Genomic DNA, 15994 nt, shown 5'->3' with positions numbered 1-15994 from the left:
TCTCAAGGGCGGGATGCCACACAGAAAGACTAACTGTCAGAGGGACGGGATTTAAAGCCAAGTGCTTTGGGTGCTTGCAGTCAACAACAAACACTGGTCACATCAAAAAGCACCAGAGAGTCTGGGGCGCCTGGGCGGTTGCGTCAGTTAAGCGTCTGACTCTTGATTTTGGCTCAGGTCATGATCTCACAGTTTGTGAGTTCGAGCCCCATGCAGGGCTCTGCACTGACTAGCCTATTGGGATTCTCTCTTTCCCTCTCTCTCTGCCCCTCCCCTGCTTGTACTTTGTCTGTCTGTCTCTTTCAAAATAAATAAATAAACTTTTTTTTTTTTAAAGCACCAGGAGTCAACAAGATAGTGTAATAACTTCATGTCCATTACTAGATTCTCTGCACTCTTACCCCGTCCAGCAGCCCAGTGGTAAACACTGTATGTCATGCACAGTGCTGGGCGCTGAAGTTCACTAGTGTCAACAAGGAGCCTATACCAGGGAGCCTATGTCTCCTGGAGAAGCCAGCTCTGTGATGTTGTACATGGGTCCCTTCCCAAGGGCAGTGACAGGCATATACTCAGGTGCTCTGGCCCCACCACCAGTAGATATGGAGGAGAAGGTGAGGTCTGAGCCCAGCGCTCAAGTAGGAGGCTCAGAGGGCAGGAAAAGGGAGTAACAGACCAGGCAGAGGAGACCAAAGAGGGCCAGGAGGCGGGAACAGCAGGGTGTGGCCGAAAGTATGGTGTCACCAGAGTGGACAGGCAGGGCAGGGATCATCGAGAGCTGAGGCTGGAGAAACAGAAACCAGATCAAGGAACTCCTCCTACGCCAAGCGATGAGCTGAGCTTCGGTGCTGTGGGTCAGTACTTCTCAACACGGCTGCACATTATGAACATCTGAGCTTTTTAAAAACACTTGAACCACACAGGTTTGAATTGCACAGGCCCACCTTATGCGGATTTTTTTCAATAAATACGGTACTATATTTCTTTATGATTTTCTTTATAACGTTTTTTCTCTGGCTTCCTTTGTCATAAGAATACAGTATATAATACATATAACAAAATAAATACGTGTTAATTCACTNGGACTAAGCCACCCAGGCGCCCCAACAGTAGGCTATTTCTAATAAAGTTTGGGGGAGTCAAAAGTTATATGTGGATTTTTAACTGTGTGGGGGATGGGTGCCCCTAACTCTCTTGTTCAAAGGTCAACTGTATACACATACACGCATACACACGTGCCCAGGCCCCCCACACTGTGACTGCAAGACCACAGGGTGGAGCTGCGCAGCGCTGCTCTTTAAACTCCCAGGTGATTGTGATGTGCAGCCAGGTTGAGAGCCTTGACTGTGGACAGCCTACTTTGGAAGAAGTAGTGAGAAGAAATGGAAGGGACAAGGTTTAGGGACAGAAAGACTAGTTAGGAAGTGTTATTGGTTTGCTATGGCCGCCATAACAAAACACTACAGATTGGGTGGCTTGAACCACAGGCATTTATTCTCTCGAAGCTCTAGAGGCTAGAAGTCCAAGATCAAGATGCTAGTGGGTTTCGTTTCTTCGAAGGCCCCCCTCCTTAGCATGCAGGTGGCTGCTGTGTGCCCCCACATAGTCATCCTGCTGTGTGTTTGCATCTACTGTCCTCTTTGGGGTGGAGGGGGGGCAATTCAGTCCAGAGCAGTCCAGCAGCTGGGGGCAGAGATGACACGGGACGAATGACACCTAGGGCCCCAGGGATGGAGACCAGAGGAGAGAGAAATGGGCAGCTGGTGGGGGTGCTATAATGGACAGGATGATAGAGGGATGCCTCCTTGGCTTCTAGGAGGGACAGTGGGGCCATGAGCGGAGGAGTCTCAGGGGATGGAGCCGGGAGTCTCCCCCACACTGTGTTATGAATCCAGGTGGGGGTGCGTAAGAAAATCTCAGGTGGAGAGGAAGGTCTGACCGTCATCAGAATGTGGAGGGCAGTTGAAACCAAGGGTGTGGACGGGACCCCTGCCCCTCTGGAAGGTGCACAGAGACAAGGCTGGGGACCAAACCGCCCATGTGGAAAAGCACATTCTGAGGACAGGAGCGAATGAAAGCAGCTCATCTACGATTAAGCCACAAAAACAAACAACAGCCAGCATCTTCTTTCTCTTTCACCTGAGCCAGAGACCTGCTAAATCATGAAGAAGTGACATGGAGCAGAGTACGAATAAAGAAGATGAAATGATTTGAAGTGCGGGTTACATAAAAGAGAGAATGAAGCGAGAATCAAGGAAGGAGTTACTGACAGATCCTTGGTTTGTTAATTAGAGGTCTGGCTTTCGATATCTCCTCATTTGTTTCGTGCTGCTGGTGAATTAATAGATTTCTCAACAAAAGGACATTTAAATCAATGTATGACACCTGCTTAAGTTCTCAAGAAGCCATTAATTACACATTCTTAAGAAAATGAGCGATGATACAACTCTTCTAACTGTATAATTCGTATCTGTGATTCTTAATCATACGACTTTCAGCTGCAAGATGGATTTCTTCTATTCATCTTTTTTGGTTCTGACCAATTAAACATTTTCTTTCATAATCATAACATTTCATGTGCCAAATCTTCAAAAGAAAAGGAGCTTGTTAGCAACATACTATTTCCCATTGCTAATTTATGCTGAATTAGAATTCTCAAAAGTATAATATATACATAGGGGACATTATTAACACATTCAGGCTTAGTTGAACCACAAAGATACTACTTCGTGGCTTGCTTTTGGTATGAATGCCTTTTCCAGAATAATTCCTTTATTAAAAAAATTTTTATCAATTCATAAATTGATTCCTGTCAAACTGAGGTCAAATTTTGCACATAGCTTATATTTCCACTGAGAGAATACAAACAATAATGAGGAGATCGTGGAAGTTTATTCGGGGGAAATCATTATTTTCTGAAGGAACCTGAATGTCTATATAGGTAGCCATTTGGTGTTTTTATAGTTCGACTCATGTTTAATGTTCACTGACAGCATGTATCTTTGACTCATTTATTTCATAACCGTACGGTGGCCACTGTCGAGTTCATTTCCAGACACCATCCATTGTCAGCCATCAAGGCACAAGTTTTCTGCACTGTGGGTTTCTGAGTGCAACCGAGGAGTGGCACTGGGGACAAGCGAGTGGTCTGGTCACGTAGCTGCTCAGGCTAACAGTCTCCAGTCCTGACTTAGCCAGGCGCATCCTCTGGGCTTACGGAGCCAAAGCAGGGAACATCGAGAGTTTATGGCCTAGACCAGGGCCAAATCCGACCATGCAGTTTATGTACTATTTATGGCTGTACAAACGCAGGTTCCCCGTTTGCTTATATATTGTCTTTGGCAGAGGCGAGTAGCTACAGTAGAGGCTGTATGAGCAAAGGCTAAAATATTTACTATCTGGCCCTTTACAGAAAAAAACCTACCGACTCCTGGTAGAGACCACTTGCATTTCCTCTCAACCTTACTGCCTCAAGGGCTGCGACCATCACAGCCTCTTAAATTCTTCCTGGATGAAGAGGTCATATACAAATACCTTCCAAGAAGCCAACCACTCCCACTGAACACAGACTTGCATCATCTGGTGACATCTTCCTTGAATTCTTACTCTATCACATCTACGTATACCCGTTTGTTCACGGTCCTCAAAGCAAACTGTCAGTTGATCCAATGTAACATGTTATGTATTTTTTGGCAGATGTGAGCCACAGAGTCAATCAGTGCCCAATGAGTCAATAGGATTTGGAACCCTACAAAATGAGAGGCTGGACATAGTGCCCCTCATCCAGTCCTTAATCTGGGATAGGGCAAAGTCTTCAAACGTCACCCATCAGTCACTTGGAAGACCTGGGCTAGCAAGGCTCACGTCATGGGGACAGATACTCCTCGAGGTGTCCAGCTTTGGGAACGTAGCTAGGGAGGAGCCTGCTTCCTTATACCACAGACCCTGCTTGCCGGCTATGAGTTGATAGGACCCCTTGGCTTACGGCCTCCACTCAATATGACCCAATCCCTAACATCTCCAGGCCCCACCCCCTCACATGGTCTTGGAACAAAGACAAGGTGGCTTTCTTTCTGGTACATATCTTTTGCAAAATCAAATTCTGTCCAGGGCCAAATCTACCCTTCCCGAGTCAGCCCTCCCACTCATGAAAAGTTTTTCATGCAAAGATGTCGGATCGTTCCCGCATTCAGCCTGAGAACACAGGAAATATGAACTGGAGAGTGCAAGATAGCTTTTCTCTCCATTTGATTATACTCATCGTCTGAAGGCCTGAAAATGAGCCAGCCACAGGTGCAGACGCTGTATGAAATTTTTCCAGAAGCCCGTGTAAACAGGGCCATGATGATCTCCACCCATTTCTTCATCTTACCTGATCTCCCTGTAGCGTATGCTGGTCAAGGGGTGTCTTCGTGGCAATGTTGCTATAGTATGCATAAGACAGCTCCCAGTCGAGGGGATAGTTATCGACTCCCTGGTAGTGCTTGTATCCAAGATTCATTGAAGACAGCCTCTCACTGCCCTGGCCTCCCACCAAACTATACAACATGCCCTGTTACAAAGTGAGAAAAGGGAGAAATTTACAAAGTGTTTATAAGATTGTAGAAAAAGGTCATAAAATCCTAACGTTGGAAGGTCATCTGGCCCCATCCCTATGCATGAACCTAGTCATTCCAGAAACATGTTAACATGCCATTTAAAAAAATTCTTTAGAGAAGAAGCCACCACAGCCCCCTAACAGTTTTCAGACCTAGACTTCTGTCCTTAATGTCTAGACCTCTGTCCATAATGTCTAGACCTCCGTCCTCAATGTCTAGTAGCTTACAATTCCTTGACTTCTGCCCTTTACTCAGTAGAAGTAGGGGTCGTTCCCTGATTTCTTTCATAGAGTCTTTTTGTGTATCTGCCACTTATTCTAAGGATCCCTGGTCTGTTTCAGGACACCATTTATGGCAGATAATATGAATAGTGTCCACGTCCTAACCTTATGCTCTCAGAGTGTTAGTGTTTATAAGGGTTTTTGGAGCTTAGTTGGTCCAACAGCCTCACTTCACAGTTGAAGAAAGAGAGGCCCAGAGACTTGAAGTCGTGTGTCTATGACCAACCAGCCACTTTGTGACAGAGACAGGGCTAGAACCTTCTTCACTAGTCCACCTTTGTGAGGACCGCCTTGGGGACTTCAGGGGAACAGGCCGTCAGTCATGACTTTCAATAAGCCAGAGATATACACAGAGAAGTCATTTAAAAGGAATGTGTGGGCAATTTTAAACAAACTGAGTTCTTCAAATCCAGGATGAACAATCCTCTGGGCAGATCGGAAAATGAAAAGTGGTCAAGAACCACTCGTAGCACTTAGAAAAATGGGATTCCAAATGTTTGGCAAGTTGCATGATTAATTGGGTTTCAAAAACCACAAACAAAACCATCTGGTATGGCTTTTATATTGATGGTAGAAGGCTGGATGTGACAATACTTTGCTTTGGGGTCCAAATGACTTCACTTAGCTACACAGTCATGTGGGATAATGGTCCTCCAGCCAGAGTCGTTATAAGAATTGAGTAAGAGGCACCTGTTCTCAAAGGAGTAGGATTCTGGTAAGCCCTGCCCAAACTCTTCCTTAGAATATACCGATCAGATCCCCCAGCTTGTGTCCAGAGAGGAGCCACATGAACATGTCCAGTTTCCACCTGGGGCATGAGACCATTACTCTGCAAATATAATGCAAGTGAATGATGTTCCTGGAACCCAAAATTCCTCACCTGCAGCTGATCTTGAGGTACATTTAATCCAGTTTCATAGAAGACTGCGAGGTAGTAGGATGCTTTATGGTATCCACAGCAGCTGGAATCCATCAGAAAGGGGACGACCGAGCTAATTTGGTGAAGACCATCAACACTGGAGAGTCTCTTTACAGCCTTCTCAAATAGCCTCCCACCGATTTCTAATACAGATTCATTTTGGTTCCTTAGCACTGTAAATAACCACAGTTCACAGGACACACAATTAATTACCATGGGATCGACGTGGCTTAAAGAGAAGAGGGAAAAGCCAATTAAACCACCTGAGTTATTAATATGGTTGGTTCTGCACTGCCTTGAAATATACTACCTTCCAGGGAGGTAAATTAAACCCTTCGAGGATGCCACGGTGTCATTCTGCAAATAGCTTTTTCTTTGGCATTAAATGACAGCCTAGTATCCTGGGAAAAAGGATGTGCCTTATATAGCTGAGAAAGCGCCTCCAGAGAGTAATTTACTGAGTGTAACTCACCGCCAAATCAGGACCACCGAAAGTTCCAAAGAGACTTTTTTCCCCCTAAGATTCTCAGAAGAAGAATGTGTTTTATCTCAGAAATAGTTTCTAGGTGCTGCTCTAAAAAGTTGAGCAAAGGAACCCTATTTTGAGATGCTTTCTTATCTTTTTCCTCCAGTTTTACTTGAGGGATTCTAAATACAATAAAAAGAATGAGTCAACTTTTATAGAGGGCTTACAAAATGCAAAATACTGCATTAGGTGCCTTATGCAAATTATGGCATGTAATTCGAAGTACTTTATGAGATAGGTACTATTATTAGTGTCCTCATTTTTCCAATGAATTGTCTGAAGCCTCGAGAAGTCAACTATCCTGTCCAAAGTTACAAAAGCTGACAAGTGGCTGAGCCCAGTTTTGAATTCAGTTTTGTGGGTCACAAAAGCCATTCGACTTACAATGCCACACTTACCTGCTCATTAATAGGCAACCAGATGTCTTTCCTTTTTTAAATTTTTTTTTAATTTTTGAGGGACAGAGAGAGACAGAGCGTGAGCAGGGGAGGGGCAGAGAGAGGGAGACACAGAATCCAAAGCAGGCTCCGGGCTCAGCACAGAGCCCGATGCGGGGCTGGAACCCACAAACAGTAAGATCATGACCTGAGCCAAAGTCAGAAGTTTAACCAACCGAGCCACCCAGGAGCCCTGCAACCAGATGTCTTAAATAAGTACCTCACCACTATCAGAAGACCCATCTCTGTGCAACTGCTTTAAGCTGTCTGATACCTCTTTTTATCCCGATCATCCCATAAATCTGATCAACATTTAAGCCCAAACTAGCAAGTTATGTGTCTTTATAATGTAAATTTTATGGTCTTCCAAAGCCTGTCTTATTTTTCATCTCTGCTGTTCATTAATTCAGGCAACAAATGTTTATTTTCTATCCTGTGCATCTATTAGATGATATGTTACAAAAAAGGATTGCATAGATATTATTTGCATTCAAAGAGCTATGGTCATCTTATTAATTTTTTTTGAAAATATGGCCAAAGATGCTCACATGTTGTTGTTTTTTTTTTTTTTATGTTTTATTTCTGAGAGAGAGAGAGACAGCGTGAGCAGGGGAGGGTCAGAGAGAGAGGGAGACACAGAATCTGAAGCAGGTTCCAGGCTGTGAGCTAGCTGTCAGCACAGAGCCCGATGCGGGGCTCGAACCCACGAACCATGAGATCATGACCTGAGCCGAAGTCGGACGCTTAACCGACTGAGCCACCCAGGCACCCCAGATGTTCACGTTTTTAAATTTTATTTATTTATTTTGAGAGAGACAGAGACAGCTTGAGTTGGGGCAGAGGCAGAGTGAAAGAACAGAGAGGGAATCCCAAGCAGGTTCCGCACTGCCAGCCCAGAGCCAGACGCTGGGCTCAAACTCACAAAACAGTGAGATCATGACCTGAGCCGAAACCAAGAGTAGAACGCTTAACTGATTGAGCCATCCATGCGTCCCCATGGTCATCTTATTTAAGACTAAAATTTTATCTGCCTAAAAATTGTTATGGCCAATGCCTTTCTTTTCTTATCTTCATTCTATCCAAAATCAGAATGTTACCAACGGCTTTGAGGAGGCAACAAGAGATTCATTCTATGAGCACTCCATTAAGGAATGAACAGAGGTGACTTTCCAATGTGGGACAACTGAAATGGCAGGTCTGAGATTGGATTTATTTAAAGGCAATTCCCTTGCAGAGCTCATGCTAAAAACAGAGGCCAGTGGGATCCAAGGAGGAAATTGTAAAAGCCCAGGCATTGGTTATGAGCTAGTGCCAGTCCTTCTGGGCACACAGGCGAACTGGCTGGCCCCTGAGTGGAAGACACATGCCTCCACTTGCTGCGCTGTCAGGAAGGAGTCCATGGCTGCCTGGATCTAAGGCAGTCTCTTCTTCTGACTCCTGGAACTCCTTACCCCCGCCTTTTCCTGATCCCAACAGGCAACAGCTGGGTCTGCTTTTACTCTCTCGGTCTGAAGCAATAGGTGCTAAAAAAAAAAATCACCTCACTGAACAAATGGAATTTGCTTCTCTTTCTGTATTTTTTTAATCCCTAAAGAAACAGCTGCTTGTTTCAAAAAAAAAAAAGAAGAAGAAGAAAACCAAACAAAGCAGATTTGTATAAAATAAAACCAGGAGTGCCCTCTCTCTCAATCCTTCTTTAATAGTGAAGATCAACATTGTTAAAAGCTTGGTGTGCATGCTTCCAGACTTTTCCCTTTCCACAGAAGATAATTCATATACACGTCTCTCTGTATTGATACATATGCATTTTCTTTCCAAGGTCCTAGAATTCTGACCCTCAACTTTTCCTGTTTAAATTAACCACGTATCCCCAATATTTGTCTGTGGCTGTCTGCGGCCCGTTCCTTCTAAAGCTTCCATAGTATCTCATGCTATGGCAGTACTGTTTCCCCAACCAGGTCTCTATTTTTAGACTCTTGGGTTGGTTCCAGTGATTTTGCTGTAACCAACAACGTAGGAATGAACATCCTTGAACATTTCCCTCTCCTCATCTGTTAGGATATATCTGAATAATAACACCCTTTTCCACCAGGAGTCTGGGCATCTCATCTTGGATTTTCCCTCTGAGTAGCTGAGAGAAGTCCACCCTACCCAACCATTAGACAGGTAAGAACCTTCTCCATCTCCAATGGAGATGCAAAGCAAATCCTCCTCCTACGTATTCATAGATTTACTTTTAAATATGGACTCATCTCTGATGCCCCTCTGTGCCCATTCTGAGCAAAGCAATATGAACATTTTGTTAACGATTCATCGCCACCCCACCTGCTCTGACAAACACCTGACTAAGGGGATGGGTTTTGCCTGAGTGCCCGCAGACGTGGGCTTTGTGGGCTCAGAGGACAGAGGAAACTCCAAACCAAATGAAGCTCCAAATGAAACACTTGCCCTGCTGACCTCTGGCACAGAACCCCAGAAATCATTAGCAAGAGGGCCCAGGTAGCCAGGATTGCTGGAGAATAAGGAGAAGAAGGGAATCCTTCACAAAGNCACACACACACACACACACACACACACAACCCCTGCGGACTGCAACAGAGGCAGATTGAAAAGGCTTCATTATTTCTTTTACATGTTAAAATTCCTAACTCCCTTCAAAATATTACCGATCAGTATTTTCTCTGCCAAAGAATCTAAACAATTTTCTGCACTGGTGAATATAATAAAAAATAAGAATAATTCGAAAGTAAAACTGCTCTTTTTTGCACATTCTTTAAAGTTCAAATTCCAACTGCCGCAGAAAATCAAAGCCATTGTACCGCTGGTGATATTGGAAGACTGGCAATTTTAAAATTAGTTTAATGAAACTGTTAATTTCATCCATCTGGTTTAGCATATGCATTTTTTTCTAGTCGATCTGTAACTAAAACACATGCCTTGTTTATGGAGATTAATGGGGTAATGAAGAAAACAAACAAACATTATAGAAGGAGCCATTTTCCTATTTTCTTTCTTCCTGTCCCCAAAGCTAAGGAAGCAAAAGGCCAGCGCCCCCACTAATTAACCCTTGCTATTTTCCAAAGAGCACAGCACTGTTTTGCTCTTTTTTCTTTTCCACAGCAATACCAGAAGGTAGCCATTTGCGGGCTCATCATTAACAGAGGCAAAGAGCAGAAAATGAGAAGGTGGGCCCTGCTGGGGAACCGGAGTGGGCATCTGCCTGAGAATTCAGGGGAGACGCAGATTCATTCCTTGGGAGAGGGACGGGGGTATCACCAGGAAAGTCATTTTTAGTTTCAAGCTTCCAAAAGGTGGAATGCATCCAAAGTACAAGCTGGAAAGGGAAAAAAAAGTGAAAGGAGAAAATGTCATTTAACCAGAAAAGGAAGCTCTCACCAGGTTTACTACTTTAAAAAAAAAAACCCCACAGCAGATTCCTTTTTTGCATTCAGATCCCGTGAGCCCCAGAGACGGAAGGAGGTGGCTTCTTTCTCAAAAGTAAACGGGTTCATGCTTTTCTGTATGTAAGTTTTCTGTGTTTGTGCACAGATTTCTCTCCCTTTCTCCACCCTCTCTCTGCCGCTCAGGATGGTCACCAGGGATGCTCTGGGCAGCAAAAGTATCCCCCTCCCTGTGTTCTTCTCTGTGCTTCTGTGTATTTTTGTAAAAAAAAAAGAAAAGAAAACTAGAGGGTATGCTTTCGTAAATAAAAAAAATAAAGATGATGGTTTTTCAATGAACATCACTGAAAATAGCTCTTAAAGGACACGGTATCTCGGAGTCAATAAGGAACACTACTGTGTTTCTAGCCTCTCCAAGCTCTGCATTTTCGTGTTTCCAAATAAACATTGCGATTGTTGGCAAAAATAAGAACAGTTAAAGGCAAACTAGGGTGATGCCAGTGGGGCCAGCAACCCCTCAGCAGATTGTGCGGAGGCTCCCTCCCCCCACACTCAGCGGCTCCTAAGCCTGGGGCAAGTCAGGCTGGCCCTGAACAAAGAAGAGCGTCAAGAGGCAGATGGTGTCAGCCCAGGGGGACCAGCCCACTGCACTCCTCCGGGACTGTTGGCTGGCAGACCTCGGACTTCCTGTGGCCAGAGTCGCCTACTCTTACTCCCATGGGCTCAGAGGGGCCCAAGTGCAGAATGAAGGGAGAGGGAAGTGCAGAGGGAAGGGAGTAGTCAGTTCCGGCCCCAGGGCAGATGTCCACAGAGGCGCGCTGGCCCCGCTCACCTGTCCCATGCACCTGTCCCTCCCTGCCCTCGTGGCCCATGTGCACCAGAGCAGCTCTCCTCACCCTTTCCTACCCAAACCAGCCCCTCCTTCACTGCCTCTTACCAGCTCCCCCTCGCCCCGCCCCATCCCCACCACCTCTCTTCCCCAGATGCCTAGCCCCCACCCCCATTCAAAGGATTTTTGAATTGCAAGCGGTCTGTTTTGACAAGGAAGTTGCAACAGGAGAGTAAAAGAAATAGCCAGCACACCTCTTAAATAATGAAAAAGCTTGCATACTAGAACACTACCATCCTAGCATTAGAAAAAGCCCAAATGCTAATAGGGCAATTTCTATGCTCTGACAGGAGCCATTTTCCTAGAGAATTGGAGGTTCCCCAGGAAACGACACTGACGGTGACCAATCAGAAGGGTCCCCCTGAAGCCGTGAACAGGGGGTCCGGTGCTGGATGCCACCCAGAGCCCGGACTGTTGTGGACTTTGGGACAGAGCAGCACAGGAGAATTCCCGTGCCCAGCAAGGAAATCAAGATGCGGAGCAGTGGGTCTGGAAAGCCGGGAGGCAGGAAGGGTATCCGCCTCTTCTACACACACTGCAGCTGAGAGCCTGAGGGGCGCTGCCATCTTTAATTCAAAGGCATGCCTACTCTGGGAGACTCGGCCTGTGATACTTCAGAGTGGGAACAACCGCCAGTGGGGACAGCTGCATTTTATACCAGGTTAGCACATCAGCTGTCAACATTTAAGAAGCCTCCCTCCTCCCAAACCCCTGGCACTTGGCAGAGAGTTCTGTGTGCCTTTTCTTTCCGGTCGCCCCAGGGCCCAGCACAGTGCTGGAGGGATGCGATCCATGGGTGCCAAATGGGGTCTGCACGAACCTTGGGGCTGTTTCACATCTGGGCACCTGTATACTTCCGCAACCAGATAACTGACATATGAAAGCAAGAACCATGAGGGCTACATTTTGGGTAGAATTCTTTTACAAGGGTACGCATATGAAGGATCCTGGTCTACTTCTGTTGATGGAAGGGGTTGGAAAACAGTTTGCTGGCAGACCAGGGAAACAGAGCTGTGTTTGCAAAGGCGTCTCAGAGCCAGGACAGCAGCTCCTGAGAGGGAACGGGCCGACGAAGTATGCAGGGAGTGAGAAAAACGTAGAAAAGGAGGCAAATGAGCCCACAGACCTCTATCTATCAGTCTGAATTGGTGTCATGGGTTGGCTCGTGCAGACCTTGAACCTGTGTGTACTGGGTGTCAAATTCCTCGTTCCTTCAGTGATTCACTGACCCAACAAAGACATTTTTAGTACTTAAAATGGTATCATTTATTCATTCGGAGAGCATTGAGTTACTCAGCAAATACTTAACTGGGGGACTTCAAAGAAAACCTAGACCCCATTCCTGTCTTTGAAGACATACACTGTGGAGTCCCACAGGCAAATCAATAATAATAATGCAACAGGACAGGTACTATGAAGAGGCTACCCACAAAATGGCAAGGGGAGCATAGGAGAAAAAGCCATCTGCTGAGGGCACAGAACAGGCAATGTGAGGGGGCAGAGTTAGAGTTGGGACTTGAAGACTATTTGTAGGCCAGCTGAGGAGCATGGGTGGATGAAATATGCTCTTGGAGGGGAACGGTACAGAAATGTGCTGTGTAGGGTCATAGAGAAGAAGAAGGATCGATAACATATGGCGAGTACCATTACAGGCTCTGTGGAGACCTGGAGGTGTAAGTGGGGTACTTTGCTTTTTTTTTAATGTTTATTTATTTTTGAGAGAGAGAGAGCACAAGCAGAGGAGGGGCAGAAAGAGAGGGAGACACAGAATCCGGGCAGGTTCCAGGCTCTGAGTTGTCAGCACAGAGCCTGATGTGGGGCTCCAACCCATGAACCATGAGATCATGACCTGAGCCTAAGTTGGATGCTTAACGGACTGAACCACCCAGGCGCCCCTAAGTGGGGTACTCCTACTTCTTGAGCTACCCTCAGCAAGCTTGCAGTTGTGTGAGTGATAGAGACACAAACAGGATCAAATAGCTGTAACTCCAGGCAGAGTGAGATGCACTCTATTCAGGCGACCCTATCCCTCATCCGAATGGTGCCTCTCTGTCCCGGGAGCTCTTTCATAGCATTATGTCACTTAATGAGAGCATTGTTCTCAACTGCTCTTCAACCAAATGTTCCCCTGTACATAAATTACAAACATAAATCACATCGCACACCCATGAGTCTGGCCACTTATCAAGAAAATGGAAAATAAACACGGGCTGGCATGGATATGGAGAAATCGGAACACTTGTGCACTGTCGGTGGGAATGTAAAATGGTAGAGCTGCACTGAAAAACTGTATGAAGATTCATCAAAAAATGAAACATGGAATTACCATAGGATCCAGTAATCCCACCTCTGAATCTATACCCAAAAGAACTAAAAGCTGAATTTGGAAAAGGTATTTGCACACCCACGTTCACAGCAGCGTTATTCACAACAGCCAACAGGTGGAAGCAATCCCAGTGTCCTCTGACAGATAAATGGACGAGCAAAATGTCATCTATACATATGATGGAGTTTTATTCGGTCTTCAAAAGGAAGGAGATTCTGACACATGCCACGACATGGATAAATCTTGAGGACAGTGTGCCAAGTCAAATAAGCCAGTCATAAGTAGACCAATACTATAACATTCCACCTAGCTGAGGTATCTAGGATAGACAAGTTCATAGAGACAGAAAGTAGAATAGTGGTCATCAGGAGCTGTGGGGAGGGGAAACAGGGAGTTGTTCAATGGGTGCAGTTTCAGTTTTACAAGATGAGAAACTTCTAGAGTTCTGTGCAACAACGTGGCTATACTCAACACGAATGAATAGTGTACATAAAGATGGCTATGATGGAGAATTTTATTTTACACGTATATTAGCATAAAAAAATGCTTTGGGACACTTGGGTGGCTCAGTCGGTTAAACGTCTGACTTTGGCTCAGGTCATGGTCTCACAGTTCATAGGTTCGAGCCCCGCATTGCGCTCTGTGCTGACAGCTGGGAGCCTGGAGCCTGCTTCAGATTCGGTGTCTCCCTCTCTCTCTGACCCTCCCCCGCTCCCACTCTATCTCTCTGTCTCAGAAATAAACATTTAAAACAATTTTTTTAAAGTTTTCATTACAGTCCTTAAAGAGTGAGGGTATAAATATTTGGTGATTGTCTTTTGTTAAGAAAATACAGCTCAGAACAACTGAAAGGTGGTGACCACTCCTGACATCACCAGCCCGGAGGCAGGAAACACTGTGATATGCTCCCTCCTAGCTGTGGATGAGGCCAATGCTCCCGGCTGCCCACCCCCTGCAATGTTCTCCTCGCTCCTTTGAAGTGTGTTGTTGGCTTAGAGAGAGAGCAGATGAAGCGCCTGAAATCACACAGTGTGGGGGAAAATACACTCTTCAGTCTGAAACGTGCATGGGAAGCGGCCTGGAAGTGGACTCAGCCGTGGATGTGAGGGGACGCTGCCGAGGAAAAAGAAATGAGTCTGTCGCAAAGAACCAGAAATCACAGGCCACTGTCTTACGCGGTCTTATTTTTTTCTTCAAAATGCCAGGAGAAAAATAATTTCACAAATTAACTCCCTTTGTAGGAACGATGGGAGCCCATACCTGTCTTTCTATTATCTAAATAACTCTTGTTCTTTTTTTTTTTTAAATTTTTTAAAAATGTTTTTATTTCTTTCTGAGAGAGAGAGAGAGAGAGACAGTGTGAGCAGGGGAGGGTCAGAGAAAGAGGGAGACACAGAATCTGAAACAAGCTCCAGGCTCTGAGCTGTCAGCACAGAGCCTGACACGGGGCTCGAACCCACAAACCGCGAGATCATGACTGAGCCGAGGTCCGATGCTTAACCGACCGAGCCACCCAGGCGCCCCTAAATAACTCTTGTTCAAAACACAGCACTATTTTTGTTCTGTTCTGGCTCACAGGGGGCACTTAGCCAACATCTACTGAATGAATGAATGAATGAAGGCCGTGCCGTGAGCAACCTAAGTTTCCCACACTGTTAAATTCCTGGTCTCTCTTACCACCCATTCAGATCCTGCAGCAAGAATTCCACGCACCAAAGACATCTGATACTTGACTCCATTCTCGGACTTTATCTCAGATACGAAAAATGTACTATGGTGAGGATGTTCTAATACAGTCCACTCGCCCCCAGGACGGGACAGCTCAGGGAAGCAGCAGAAAACCTAACGTAGACATAGTCCCTACTGCTTGGAGTCATCCGCAGCACCCCTGAGCCAGCTGGACACTTAACAGCAAGACGCCTTTGGGAGGAAGGGCATGGGAGGAACCAGGAATGGACCAGCCGTACTGCTCTACAACCATGCCTTTTATAGGAGAGCAGAGTGAAGACATATTAAGAATGTAAAGTTGTTTTTTTAACCTCGATTTACAAAACCAAATTTTCCGCATTTCGCTCAGCCTTGCCAGAACCCGGGCACTGTGGGCGATGGCAGTCTCTCTCCAGGGCCAGCAGGAGGACACTGTGAAGGCCCCGAGCAAGGGCACTGTGCCAGGCAGAGAGATGCATTTTAATGGGGAGTGTGTGCAGAAGTGTGTGCGGAAGAAGTGTACCTCTGCAGAAGGCGCCCCAGTCCTCATGGACAGGACGGTGTAACCTAGAAAATCAGGGGCTGAAGGCAGAACGGGGGCTTGAGGTTCATTCTGGAGATCCGCCTGCCCTTCCCCCCACCTCCCTCCCTGCCTGCTGGTGCCAGAAACGGCAGGAAGGGAAGGAACGAGGTGGCTGTGTGCCGGACGGAGACAGAGGCCATGCACGGTGGCAGGCACGGCCCCTCGGAGACGCTCCTCGGTGCTGTTCCAAGCAGACTTGGCATCAGAAGGACTCAACTGGCTGCTTTGGCACCAGCAGTGGGCTCTGAAGTGGCAAATCCAGCTTTGGGGGTCCCTATCCCACCAGGATAGGGCCCCCGGAGGCCTAACAGGGGTCAGCAGAACACACAG

At 46.1% G+C, this 15994-nt stretch overlaps 1 protein-coding gene across 2 annotated transcripts in view; it reads right to left on the bottom strand.

Annotated features, from left to right (window-relative positions):
- Window positions 1-15994, bottom strand: part of SEL1L3 (SEL1L family member 3) — a 90714-nt gene that overhangs the window by 43493 nt on the left and 31227 nt on the right. For both annotated transcript variants that reach the window (XM_077776574.1, XM_077776575.1), the window contains exons 9-10: window positions 5757-5968; window positions 4370-4549 (exon numbers count right to left, since the gene is read on the bottom strand). In XM_077776574.1, the coding sequence (XP_077632700.1) occupies window positions 4370-4549; window positions 5757-5968 (392 nt within the window). The remainder of the gene's footprint in view (window positions 1-4369; window positions 4550-5756; window positions 5969-15994) is intronic.

The sequence above is a fragment of the Crocuta crocuta genome, unplaced genomic scaffold (genome assembly GCF_008692635.1).
Source record: "Crocuta crocuta isolate KB4526 unplaced genomic scaffold, BGI_CrCroc_1.0 scaffold57, whole genome shotgun sequence".
NCBI classification, from domain to species: Eukaryota; Metazoa; Chordata; class Mammalia; order Carnivora; family Hyaenidae; genus Crocuta; species Crocuta crocuta.
Note: the sequence above shows the minus strand (reverse complement) of the source record. Positions and strands in the feature narration are given on the sequence as shown.